Genomic DNA, 14,158 nt, shown 5'->3' on the forward strand with positions numbered 1-14,158 from the left:
TTGTTTGTGTGTGTGTGTGTGCGTGCGTGTGAATATCTACATTGTTCTTTTGTATGTGCGTGCGTGTGAATATCTGCATTGTTTTGTTTGTGTGTGTGTGCGTGCGTGTGAATATCTGCATTGTTCTGTTTGTGTGTGTGCGTGCGTGTGAATATCTGCATTTTTTCTGTGTGTGTGTGTGTGTGCGTGTGTGTGAATATCTGCCTTGTTTGTGTGTGTGTGTGCGTGTGAATATCTGCATTGTTCTGTTTGTATGTGCGTGCGTGTGAATATCTGCATTGTTTTTTGTGTGTGTGCGTGACTGTGGATATCTTCATTTTTCTTTTTGTGTGTGTGTGCGTGCGTGTGAATATCTGCAGTGTTCTGCTTGTGTGTGTGTGTGTGCGTGTGAATATCTGCATTGTTTTGTTTGTGTGTGTGCGTGCGTGTGAATATCTGCATTATTCTGTTTGTGTGTGTGTGTGCGTGTGAATATCTGCTTTGTTTGTTTGTGTGTGTGCGTGCGTGTGAATATCTGCATTGTTCTGTTTTTGTGTGTGCGTGCGTGTGAATATCTGCATTGTTTTGTTTGTGTGTGTGTGCGTGCGTGTGAATAAGCATATTTTGTTTGTGTGTGTGCGTGCGTGTGAATATCTGCATTGTTCTGTTTGTGTGTGTGTGCGTGCGTGTGAATATCTGCATTGTTCTGTTTGTGTGTGTGTGCGTGCGTGTGAATATCTGCATTGTTCTGTTTGTGTGTGTGTGCGTGCGTGTGAATATCTGCATTGTTCTGTTTGTGTGTATGTGTGTGCGTGTGAATATCTGCATTGTTTTGTCATGCTGACGAGAATAAGTAGCAACGACAATATTGGTAGAGAAAGGAGAGGTGGAAAGTACATGCTTGCGTTTGCGACTGAATGTCTGCATTATTCTCCATTATCCATGCGTGCGTACGTGCGAATAAGTGGGTTTCGTCATGCTGGCAAGGAAATAGCAACAAAGACGTTGACGCAAGAATCGAGGTTTGGCAACATCATGCACAAATATTTGTATGTCGCATAGCGTGTTTTCTGATACAGGAGGAAATACGGGGATTTCGCTGCCTTGGTCGCATAGGGTAGAATTAGTTGCTAAGTTGATTGATTCAGTCGCACATGCAAACATGTACTTTCCACCTCTCTTTTCTCTACGACACGCTTCTGTTCAGGACCCTGTTTGTTATTTATCAAAACTGGTGAGAACAACGCTGCTACTTAGCTACTTTGGACTATATGGACTGAGCATACAACTTTCTCGAATTCTTTACAGTGGTTACTGGCAGTCCTGAAAGCAGTTTTAGTTTCAGTACATCTATTACGTTGGAAGCAATGGAACAAATGATTTCTGTGCGCAATGGCAGCAGCACGTTCTAGAATGGAGAAATCATGACAGAACCTCACCTCATCATCTGTCTTGTTTGAGTGGGCTAACAATTCCACATTGTGAACATTGAAGTCTCCACGGACATGAATGTTAGCCGAAGGATGAACAGACAGGATGTGGTCAATTTTCTCAGAGAGTAACTCCGCTGTTATGGGGTTTATAGAGGGCAAAGATAAATTCAGTGTTGTGAGCAAGTGCAATCCGAAAGCATATAATATATATATAAGGTGAAATGTCCTTATCACATGAAAAGCAATCTCTAATGTTGGCACATATTCTATGCCCATGGCGGTCTTGGGGGTCAGATTTGGATGTTAAATTTATTACAAAATCATCAGTCCAGTGCCAGTTCCACATAATATCTGTGGGAAGATGTTCCGTCGGGGACACCAAACCATCTATCACCGTCTAGAAAACAGGGGAAGTAATGCAACAATGAAATGTCTCCACATATATATATATATATATATATATATATATATATATATATGTATGTATGTATGTATATATATATACATACATATATATACATATATATATATGTATGCATATATATATATGCATACATATATATATATGTATACACATATATATATATATATGTATACATATATATATATATGTATACATATATATATATATGTATACATATATATATATATGTATACATATATATATATATGTATACATATATATATATATGTATACATATATATGTATACATATATATGTATACATATATATGTATACATATATATATATATATATGTATACATATATATGTATACATATATATATATATATGTATACATATATATATATATATGTATACATATATATATATATGTATACATATATATATATGTATACATATATATATATGTATACATATATATATATATATATACATATATATATATGAACAAACAGTTAATAAAACATGTTAAAAAACACTTTGAAAAAGAGTTAAAAACATATTTAATCTGAAAAGGAAACACTTAAGTTGTTAGTCCTTAATCTGCAGAGTTCTGAAGAAATACTTTCCTTCTCATTAGAATTAGAAAAATGCGGGATCGGATTTTGCATACAAAAGTATTTGATAAAACTGCAAGTAATTTTTGAAGGGTAAAGGATGGTTGGCATCTGCAAATTCCGGGTAAAGCAAGTAAGTATGTAAGTAAATGCATATAGTAAAATATAAGTAAATATACATACAGTATATGAATGATTACTTCCCCTCAAAGTAACAATATAATAAATTCTAAAAACGAACTGATCTCTTTCTGTAAACATAAGTCCAAATTTAATTATGGTAATTTTAAAATTACATAGTTATTACTTTAACCTTTCAGATATATATAATTTTTCTATAACATTATCGTTTTTTTTTTACATACTTTCTTAATTCTTTATAACTTAATAATCCTTTATTTTAAATATATATAAGAAATTAATGGAAAATAAATGTTAGAAATAAATCTATATATGTATAAAAGTGTGTGTGTCTCTGTGTACATTTCCCTACGCAATAACTCTGTCAATTTTAAGTCTACAGACTCAAAATTTGATATACAGGCTACTAAGATTTGGGAAAATCTTTGTAATCAGTTTTTGGCTAGAAATTGGCTGTTAAGGGGTCAAAGTTCAACGATTTGACCTTTGAGAACTCTACCAAACTCCTCCGACAATTTTGGGTCTAAACACTTGAAATTTTAGATATTGTTTCCTTGGACATGGATCTAACTTAATAACTTGATTTGAGCCCAAAACAATAAATGTTAAGGGGTCATAATAGGGGTCAAAGTTAAAAAAATTGACTGCTTTTTTGCTCAACATACACCTCCAAACACCCAGCAACGAATGGTATATATTATTTTAATTCATTATTGCGATGAGTATTAGTAATGTTTTTTGCAGATTTTATTGCCAAGGTCGCTGGAAAGATGGTGGGATCCTTCTACCGCTCCAGAAGATAGCTCACTACTGATACAATTCTCTATCTATATAAAAGCCAAGTACGTCCAAGGATGGAATACTGTTGCCATATCTAGGCAGGAGCTGTTAAAAACAGCCTATCCTGTCTTGACGGAGTACAAAATAGACTTCGTGACTTAGTGGGGGATGCCCTTTTCTCTACCCTGCAACCTCTCTCCCACAGAAGAGACATTGCGAGCCTATCCTTGTTTTATCGTTATTTCCATGGCAGGTGCTCATCTGAACTCCAATCTCTGGTCCCCCCTCGCCAATCTTTCACGAAAAACACCCGTCTAGCTGAATCCACTGTGAAAAATTTCCCCTACTCTATATCTGCGCCTAAATCAAAACGCGGATTCCATGAACAAAGCTTCTTTCTTAGAACTGCACACCTGTGGAACTCTGTTCCGTCTGCCTGCTTCCCTCCGGACTACAACTTGGATGTCTTCAAGTCCAATGTTAACAAATTCCTAATGAACCACCCCCTTAATTAAACACTTTATCAAATCTCCACACTAACGTAATGTACTTGTAATAACCCTTATCCCTGAGTGGCTTCCGGGCCTTGATAAGTGGTGATCACTGTGTAAAAAAAAAAAAAAATTATCATCTTTTTCTTAGTTGTTTAATGGCGTTTTGGCCGAAACATCGTGAAACAACTAAGAAAAAGATGAGGAGTAAATAAATAAAAAAAATACTCATCTCAATAATGAATTCCATCGAAATAATATATGTACCATTCTGTACGGACCCGACCATGGAAGATCAAATAATAAACATGAATTTATAAGACCAAAAAATTCAACCTTGATCGGGGCTCGTGGCACAGTGGATAGAGATGTTGAATCTACAGTTCCAGGTGAGAATTGTCTGAAGATAGCGGTTTCAATCCTATACAAAGCCGGCCAGAGGCTTACTTGGCCAAAACATGGTGAGATGATAACAACTATGGAAGACAGTAATTGCTAAGGATGCAGTCAAGAGATTAAAAGTTCCTATCCCGTCGCGGTTACCACCTGATGAAGGCCAGAGGAATAGTTAGACGAAACATCGTGAAACAACTAAATAGAAGCATAGGAAAAGAGTTGTAAATAATAACTTGTATATTTGTGTTGAGAAGCATATGAGATGGTAACATTCAATGCTGCCTAGACTAAGCTCGTTTGCTTTAATAATTACAAGAAACATTCTGAACCACCAGTAGCTATGGCTAATGATACATTACCTGAAATTACTTCAAACTCCTCAGCTTAACATTCACAGGGAACTTGAGCTGGAACAGATACATCAGGAGCATTGCCAGGGAAGGTGGGCTCTCTCTATCATGCTAGAAAGTCACTTACGCCTGAAAGTATCCTGTACCTGTACAAGGTCACCATTCACCTCTGTATAGAGTATTGTTATCACATTTGGGCTGGTGCATCTGTTACTAGACTCTCACTCGTGGGCAGATTACCAAAGTGAGTCGCCTACCTAATACGTCCTAAACTTCTTCTCCCCAATGGACTTATCTTGGTCTTGTTGGAAATTAGGACCAGAATTCATCTGGTCTGGTGGTATACCAGGTTTCACTATAATATGTTTCTGCACAAAATTTCTTTAAGTAAGCATTCACAGAAAAACCACTTTACATAAATTTTTTTTTACACAGGCATCACCACATTATCAAGGCCAAGAGGCCACTCAAGGATAAGGGTTAAAGAGTGTACAGTAGAAATTGGAAAATTAAGTAATCATTAGTAATGAAAATTCGGTAAATTTGATAACTTATATGGAACGGCTCATCAAGAACTTATTTACGTTAGACTTGAAGACAACCATATTGTACTCAGCCGGAAAGCAGGAAAACGGAAGACAATTCCACAGGCGTGCAGTTCTAAGAAAGAAGCTTTGTTCGTGGAATCTATGTTTAGGTTTAGGAACAGATAAAGAGTGGGGGGAATTATTGATAGTGTTTTCAGCTAGACGAGTGTTTCTTGTGAAAGTTTGGCGAGGGGGGACCATAGACTGAAGCTCAGTCGAACAGTTTCCATGAAAATAACGATACATCAGAGACAAACTCGCAACATCTCTTCTGTGAGATAGAGAGAAAAGGACATCTCCTACGAGGCTACAAAGAATATGGTTTCTCACTTTTTCTTGTTTCAAGGGGCACCCTACCTAGGGCTAACACTTGAAGTCTATATGAGATACATAGATATTCGAATGTTCCATTAAATTTCTTTATCTCTCAAACACTGAGTTAGTAAAAAAAATGAGAACATAATTTTCCTCTCCCCAATTAACCATTTTTATACATTGTAGTATATCTTGTTTTGGTCTCTTAATCTTACTGGATTCCAGGACAAGAATTTATCTAGTCTGGTGGAGTATCCAGCTTCGTGCTATTATTTGAGATAACATCACTAGAAGAACGTGCACCATTCCTTCGTAAAAGCTAATGTGGGATAGCTATAGAAAGAAGCTATAGAAAGGAGATCTTATTTGAGTTGCAAATACAAAATGTGATTTTGAATATTTGGTCACGGTTTACTTCTAGAGAAAAGTATATATGAGCATTTTCATATGTTTCTTTTATTGTGTATTCTTGTAAAACGAAGACGCACATAATTTACAAGAATACAACTTCATCTGGTCTGGTGGAGTACCAGATTTCAATATAATTTCGTTTATTACGATCAGATGGAGCATATTAGTTGTAACTACACATTGATAACATCAGTAGTTTGAAAAAAAAAATTAATTTATCTTCGAGTTATATCGAATTCAATTATATGGCTTTTTTTGTAATGTACCTGAAAAAATTAATTTTTCTTTTTTAATTGTCATAATTTACAATGCTTTATTTTCATAAAAAAAAGCTAAAAAAATTAATGCAATTTTTTTTTTTACTACTGAAAACTATAACTTTAGTAAAGGTATTTTTTATTTAAACAAAATAATACGTTTCAACTAAGATTAAAATAAAAATAATGGGTTATTATATCACGCAATCATAATTTGATAAATACTGAAAATTTCATTAAAATTGGTTAATTTCCTGATTTTTGGTTAATTTTTAAGTAGAAGGAGTAAAATGTTTATACATTTTTAGCATCGGCTTTCATTTTGCATGTACCTATGTGTTTAGAAAATAAACATGTTATAATATATCATTGTTGGAGTTGGACTCGATTTTCCATTTTGCATGTACCTATGTGTTTAGAAAATAAACATGTTATAATATATCATTGTTGGAGTTGGACTCGATTTTCCATTTTGCATGTACCTATGTGTTTAGAAAATAAACATGTTATAATATATCATTGTTGTACTCGATTTTTCTTACCGGATCTAGGAGCTAGAGGCTAGTGGTTGATGATGCACCAACCCAGATGTATTCCAATCATGGGTAAATTGCTAATTCAATATAATTTAGTTTATTACAATTAGTTGAACTACACATTGGTAGTATTAGTAGTTTAAAAAATTAACTTTTCTTCGAGTTATATCGAATTCATTACAGGCTTTTTTCGTAATGTTCCTGAAAAAATTAATTTTTCTTTTTTAATTATCGTAATTTACAATGCTTTATTTTCATTAAAAAAAAAGCCAAAAAACTCCATGCAATTTACCTAAAGTTATGGTTTTCAGTATATACTGAAAACCATAACTTTAGGTAAAGGTATTTTTTATTTAAACAAAATAATTTCCACTAAGATTTAAATAAAAATAATTAGTTCATTATATTCTGTGATCATTATTTGATAAATACTGCAAATTTTATTAAAATTGGTTAATTTCCTGATTTATTTTTTGTGATTTTTTTTTAAGTAAAGAGAGGGGGGGGAATATACATTTTGAGCATTGGTATTCATTTTGCACCTAATATGTAGAATAAAATTTGCATTACTTTGTCTTATTTTTGTAGAAATGACCGAAACATCTTTGGAACTCATTTTTGCGACTTGGAGTTAAAATGTGAGAAGAATATCTCACAAAATCAAATTCATTAAAACGAACTTCACAGCTTTTTTTTGTAATGTTCCTGTAAAAATTATGTTTTTTAAATTGTTACAATTTACGTTGCTTCATTTTCATAAAAAAGCAAAAATAAATTCATTTTTTTTATCATAAAAACCGTAAAATATCTTTTACTACTAAAAACATAAGGAGGTGTTTTTTGTTTAAACAAAATAATACATTTTCACTGAGATTTAAATAAAAATAATTAGTTCATTATATTCCGCGATCATTATACATTTTGACCTTAATCCCTTTACTTAAAAATTCACCAAAAATCACTAAATTAACCAATTTTAATGAAATTTTCAGTATTTATCAAATAATGATCGCGGAATATAATGAACTAATTATTTTTATTTAAATCTGAGTGAAAATATATTATTTTGTTTAAACAAAAAATACCTTTACTAAAGTTATGGTTTTCAGTAGTGAATTTTTCAGTAAAGGGAAGGGGTCAAAATGTTTATACATTTTTAGCATTGACATTCATTTTGCACGTACCTCTGTGTTGAGAAAATAAATCTGTTATGATGTATTGTCCTTGTGCTTTATTTTTCTAACCGGATCCAAGAGCGAGAGGCTAGTGGTTGATGCCCAGATGTAGGTGAATTTTTGTAGGAATTTTTTGACACCCCTAACACGAAACTGCAAATAAAATATAAAAAACTCGTAATTTCTCTTTTAAAAGTGGGTTGTTTATTTTCTTTATGTATTATACTTCCAAAATAAACTATTAAAGTTGTATAAAAAGTAATAGAAATATTTTTTTAAAAAATACTAATGAAATTAATTGCATTTTACGAGTTAAGTATTTTTCAATTTTTAAACTTTAAAAATCTATCAGAATTTTTCTATTGATTCTATTTTCACGATATTTTCAGGGTCAATGTGAAATTTTATGCTCTTTCCAATAAACTGAATATAATATTTTAGACAAACGTTTTTTTTTTAATTCACGCACCCCCATTTTCAAATATCTATTAAAAAGTAAATAATTAATTTATGTACCAAAGTTTTATATATCACAAATTGAAGATAAAAGATCAATAAATAATATATTCAAAGTTAAAACAAAAAAAAAATAGTGTTTTTTAGAAATTTACCTGTAAAGTTCGAAGTTTAAAACCTTTTTTAAAACAAAACACATTGTGTTTTTTTTTTTTTTTTTTTTTTTTTAATGAAACCTTGGTCCTTGCTCCTTTAATTGAAAAAAAAAAAAAATTAGGGCTTGAATTACATTTTTCGAGCTTCGAAAGATAGCGGGTGGAATTATTCAATAGTTTTCACAAAATTTCTGACACTGCTAGCCCAGATGTGACAACAATATTCCATTCATATACGGCACAATCATGTTGACCCCCCGGTTCCCATCAGATCACCGAAGTTAAGCAACATTGAGATTGGCCAGTACTAGATGGGTGATCATGTGGCTTTCAGGTGCTGTATATGCTCTCCGCTTATCTCGGCATTATCGTATCTAGGAGCGAGTGGCTAGCGGTTGATGCACCAGCCCAGATGTGACAACAATATTCCATTCATGCGATAGAAAAAAAAAAAAATAACGCTACAAATATGAGTTTAATAACATTTCTATGAAAATAGTGTTCATTGTATTTTAAATATAGAACTGATCCAAATGAGATAAATTAATAAGTACGAATAAATATTCAGAAAGTAATGTGTTACGTAGTTAAGTACAAAGGTACTCTTGCATAATTTGACCCAAATTCTTGTGAATTCCCGTCAAGCATGGATCGGTCGAGACTGGCAATCATCGGTGTCAGCAGTCGCAAGCATTGTTCAAATGTTGAAATGCTAACTCAAATTTTATTTTATTTAATATTTTTTGTCTGTTATATTTTTAGTAATTTTTAAGGTGACATTAAGGGGGCAGGGATGACTTTTTATTTTTCTAATTACTTATTTATTATTTTTTAATAGAATTTTTGGGAGTTTGATCAGCCAATGAAAAGCGCTATCTAAATGGAAGCAGATGACATTAGAATTGGAAGAAAGTGACTAAACCAACAAAGAAAAGATGACAAATATATTTTCAAACTCGCCAAACAGAAAATGACAGGCAAGAAAATAAATCTATACATGTTAGAAAAAGAAATGAAAACATCAATGCAGACAATTTCATATTGTCAGCCCAGATGTGTCAACAATATTTCATTCATGCGACAGAAAAAAAAACAATAACAGAAAAAAAACAATAACACTATAAATATGAATTTATTAACATTTATATGAAAATAGTGTCCATTCTATTTTAAATATAGAACTGAACCACATAAAACGAGTAAGTACGAATAAATATTAAAAACGTAATGCGTCACATCGTTAAATGCAAATAATTAAATCGTAAGAAAAAATCTTTAACTTCAATTCTTCAATCCATCACCTCTTTGCAGATTTTTTCTTTTTCATTTTTTTTTTCTTTTACAATGTTTCTATTTTTCGCTGACTTCTTTCTTCAGTGAAAGACTGTTGCACATCCAACTTACTATCAGTTAAGTAAGCGTTCTCAGAACAAGAGTTAATCTAGTCTGGTGTAATATCCAGTCTGAGCAATAGTCGTTAAGGTAACTCGCAACATTTGATCTGGTATGTAGTTATGTTAACTGAAAGTAAAATATGTTATGTCAGTGCATAAAATTATCCGTCTCTGGTTATTCTGAAGTTTATTGTGATCTCGTTGGAGTTAAGGACACGAATTCATCTGGTCTGGTGGAGAAACAGTTTTTTCTCTAATGTGTTTTTGAATGCATGTAGTTATGTTAATTAAGCTTCAAATACTTTGTTTTTTTTCTCGCCAATGGATTACTGAACTATATTTCTTGTAGTTTATTTTGGTTTTGTTGGCGATCGGCATCAGTATTCATCTGGTCTGGTGGAGAAAAGCCGCTGGACCATATCTTGTTGGAGATCTGGTGGAGAAACAGGTTTCAATATAAGTCGAAGTTCTCAGAAATCAAGGGGTCCACTATCTGGGACTAACACTTGAACTCTATATGAGAGACATCAATATTCGAATGTTCCATTAAATTTCTTTATCTCTCAAACACTGAGAAATTAAGAACAATTTTCCTCTCTCCAATTAACCATTTTCATATGTTGTAGTGTATCTTTTGTTTTGGTTTCTTGGTCTTACTGGATTCCAGGACAAGAATTTATCTAGTCTGGTGGAGTATCCAGCTTCGTGCTATTAATTGAGGTAACATCAATTGGAGAAGTGCACCACTACCTGAACTCTATATGAGATACATAACTTGATAAGAATGTTTGGTTTTACATGAAGTTCTCAGAAATCAAGGGGCCCCTTACCTGGGGCTAACACTTGAACTCTATATGAGATACATAAATATTTGAACGTTCCATTCACGTTCTATTTCTCTCAAACATTTTTTTCTTATTTGAGTTGTGAATACGAAACGTTATTTTGAATATCTGGTCAGGGTTTACTTCTAGAAAAAAGTATATGTGAGAGTTTTCATATGTTTCTTTTATTGTGTATTCATGTAAAACGAAGACGCACATAATTTACAAGAATACAACTTCATCTGGTCTGGTGGAGTACCAGATTTCAATATAATTTAGTTTATTAGGATCAGATGGAGTACATCAGTTGTAAGTGTATGTTGGTAGAGAAACAGGGTTCACTATAATTTATTACAACCAGTAAAAACATATAAGTTGCAAATATTAATACGCATCATTTGAGCCAGCGTATATTTGTATTGAGAAACATACAAAGAGAATTAGTAAAGAACATTCTCCCGGCAATTGGTGCGGATCACGATATCATTAACAGCATTCAATTCAGGATTGGAATAGACATCGAGCCATTTGTCCATGATGCAAGGAGGATGAGATAGAAATGATAGATCATGCCTTTTACACTGCTCCACGGGGAGATAACTCCAGTTAAAGTGCTGACACTCCCTCCCCATCTTTAAAACTAGCTTTTCTTCCTAAAAATAGAACGTTTTGCTCGGTATCATAACAAATTGTTTTTTCGCTGTAAAAGAAAAAATAAACTTGATGAAATTTTTTTTTCAGAGAACTTCATTCCATAACGGATATGTACAATATAAACTTTTTTTTCGATATTTTCATTTTTTAATGTCTTTATTAAACTGTACAAGTACCGATTTTTGTTTTATTTGAGAATATTAATTTTTCTCTCTCCAACTATACTTGCATGTTTTCTCAAATATGTTTTTGTCCATGTTTCTAATGGTTTATCTTCGCCTAGTCAGAGATCCGGACCAGAATTAAACAGTGTATTGGTTATAGTTTATCTAGTGATCTGTCTTGGTCTTGTTGAAGTTTATTTTGATCTTGCTGGAGATCAACAGCAGAATTCATCTGGTCTGGTGGAGTAACAGGTTTCACTATAATGTGTTTTTGCATATGTTTCTTTAAATAAGCGTTCTCAGCGAAAACCGCTTCACATAAATTACAAGAATATGGTTTCTCACCAGTGTGAGTTCTCATGTGTTTCTTTAATTTGGAATTCTCGTAAAACGAAGACGCACATAATTTACAAGAAAATGGCTTCTCACCAGAATGTCTTTGCGTGTGAATTTTTAACGACGAATTGTGAGTAAAAGCCGCGTCACACACTTTGCAAGCGTAAGGTTTTTCTCCGCTGTGGATACGCATGTGTTTTTTTAAATACGAGTTGTCTGAGAATGCAGACAAACAAACTTTACAAGAATAGGGACGTTCTCCGGTGTGGGTACGGATGTGGCGTTTTAGTTCAGAACTGCTTGAAAATGCCGACCCACATTCTTCACAGGCATAATCTTTCTCGCCAGTGTGCGTCCGGGTATGTCTCTTCAGCGATGAATTTTGCGAGAACGAACATGCACAGATTTTACAAGAATATGGTTTCTCGCCAGTGTGAGTTCTCATATGTTTTTTAAGAGACGAATCCTGCGAGAATCTCGATTCACATATTTTACAAGAATAAGGCTTCTCGCCAGTATGGGTTCGCATATGCTCTTTCAAGAAATAATTGCGCGAGAATACAGAATCACAAACGTTACAAGAATACGACTTCTCGCGTGTGTGCACGCGCATATGTGTCCTAAAGCTTGAGTATTGTGAGAAAACAGATTCGCAGACCTTACAAGGGTAAGTCCTCTCTCCGGTGTGAGTTTGGATGTGTTTTTTTAATGACGTCTTGCGAGCAAACGCAGCCGTGCATTCCTTACAAGAATACGGTTTCCATCCCGTATGTGTTAGCATGTGTCCTTTTAACGACGAATATTGCGAGAAGGCGGAATCGCACACCTGGCACGAAAATGGTTTTTCTCCAGTATGAGTTCGTACATGTCTTTTTAAATTTGAATTGCTCGTAAATGTTAACTTGCATACTTCGCACGTATGAGCTTTTATTTTCGTAGGTGTTTCAATTTTTATAGTTTTAACGTCTTCCATATTTTCTTGATTATTAAGCTGATCCATTTTTTAAAAATTGTGACAATCAGGTTTTGGTAGGATGTATTCCACTTCCTGCTGTAGCTGTTCATTTGAACTTGAAATCATAAAAATTAGTCATCTCATAAGTTGTTTAGCAATAACATACTGAATTTTCAAGAGTTTACCACAATTTCAAATGCCTGTACAAAAAAGTCTGGAAACTTATTGAAGCCACATCGTATATACAATACATGGGTTTAATTCAGCAGCTTCATAACTCTCGCTTCCCTTAATTTATCCTTTACTCCTCACAAGCCATGAACAATGTTTCTGACAAGGGAGGGGGGGGCTGCTGTTTTCTTGTTCATAATCTATCTATTTCAAATTTATTGTTGACTGTTTTTTTTTAACTTTAAAATGATATTCTATTCATTTATTTTTTAGCTCTTTGCATCAAGTGGTATTAGACCTTCTCCGAAGCAAGTTCCATAAAAAGAAACGGCATTCAACTTAGGCGGTTGAACCTGGTTCATCTGCAGGAAGAAGTTCCTAGGGAATATCAAATTCAGAATCAACCCCCAATAGCATGTACCTAACCTAACAATTTGAATTGCTCGTAAATGTTAACTTGCATACTTCGCACGTATGAGCTTTTATTTTCGTAGGTGTTTCAATTTTTATAGTTTTAACGTCTTCCATATTTTCTTGATTATTAAGCTGATCCATTTTTTTAATTCTTTTTAGCTGCGGATTACAAGCAAATTCTAATCTTTTGAAAAGTGAACCAAATGGCATACACGTGACATCAATGCATAAATAAAAAAAAAATTATAAACGTTTTCATAATTTCAATAATACTTAATTTGACATGAAGAAGTAAGGCCTAAATAAACTTTGACCCAGACGGAGGTATACATTCTCTCGACTCATTAATCTAGCCATAAAAATGAGAACGTGTGTGCGTGAGGACAATTCTCAACCTACATACTCAATGGATTTTTGATCTACAAATTTGAAATTTGGTATATAAGGTATTCAGACATGTGGAAAACTTTCATTAGTTATCAAAAACAAAAAGGGCTACAAGGGGTCAAAATTGATATGTGGAGTGGTCGGATTTTTTAAAGTATGTTTTTGTCTGTGTTTCTATTTATTTATCTTCGTCTTGTGGGAGATCAGGACCAGAATAAAACACAGCATTAGTTATAATTTATCTAGTGATCTGTCTTGGTCATGCTGAAGTTTATTTTGGCTTTGTTGGAGATCAGGACCAGAATTCATCTGGTCTGGTGGAGTAAGAGATTTATACTATTCATGACTCATTTCCTATTCACAAAATTATAATGCA

The 14,158-nt window shown here is 33.3% G+C and overlaps 1 protein-coding gene across 1 annotated transcript; it reads right to left on the bottom strand.

The window, feature by feature from the left end:
* Positions 1 to 9,596: 9,596 nt before the first annotated feature.
* Positions 9,597 to 13,134, bottom strand: LOC145270781 (uncharacterized). The gene has a single exon (XM_080126377.1). The coding sequence runs from the start codon at positions 12,853 to 12,855 to the stop codon at positions 11,674 to 11,676; it is 1,182 nt and encodes a 393-aa protein (XP_079982503.1). The 5' UTR covers positions 12,856 to 13,134; the 3' UTR covers positions 9,597 to 11,673.
* Between the last annotated feature and the right edge of the window lie 1,024 nt (positions 13,135 to 14,158).

The sequence above is a fragment of the Euprymna scolopes genome, chromosome 46, assembly GCF_053919585.1.
Source record: "Euprymna scolopes isolate OS-2025 chromosome 46, ASM5391958v1, whole genome shotgun sequence".
NCBI lineage: Eukaryota > Metazoa > Mollusca > Cephalopoda > Sepiida > Sepiolidae > Euprymna > Euprymna scolopes.

What these genes read in the sequence shown, in the direction of transcription:
- LOC145270781 (XM_080126377.1), bottom strand. Translation starts at nt 12,855, where the DNA reads ATGGATCAGCTTAATAATCAAGAAAATATGGAAGACGTTAAAACTATA.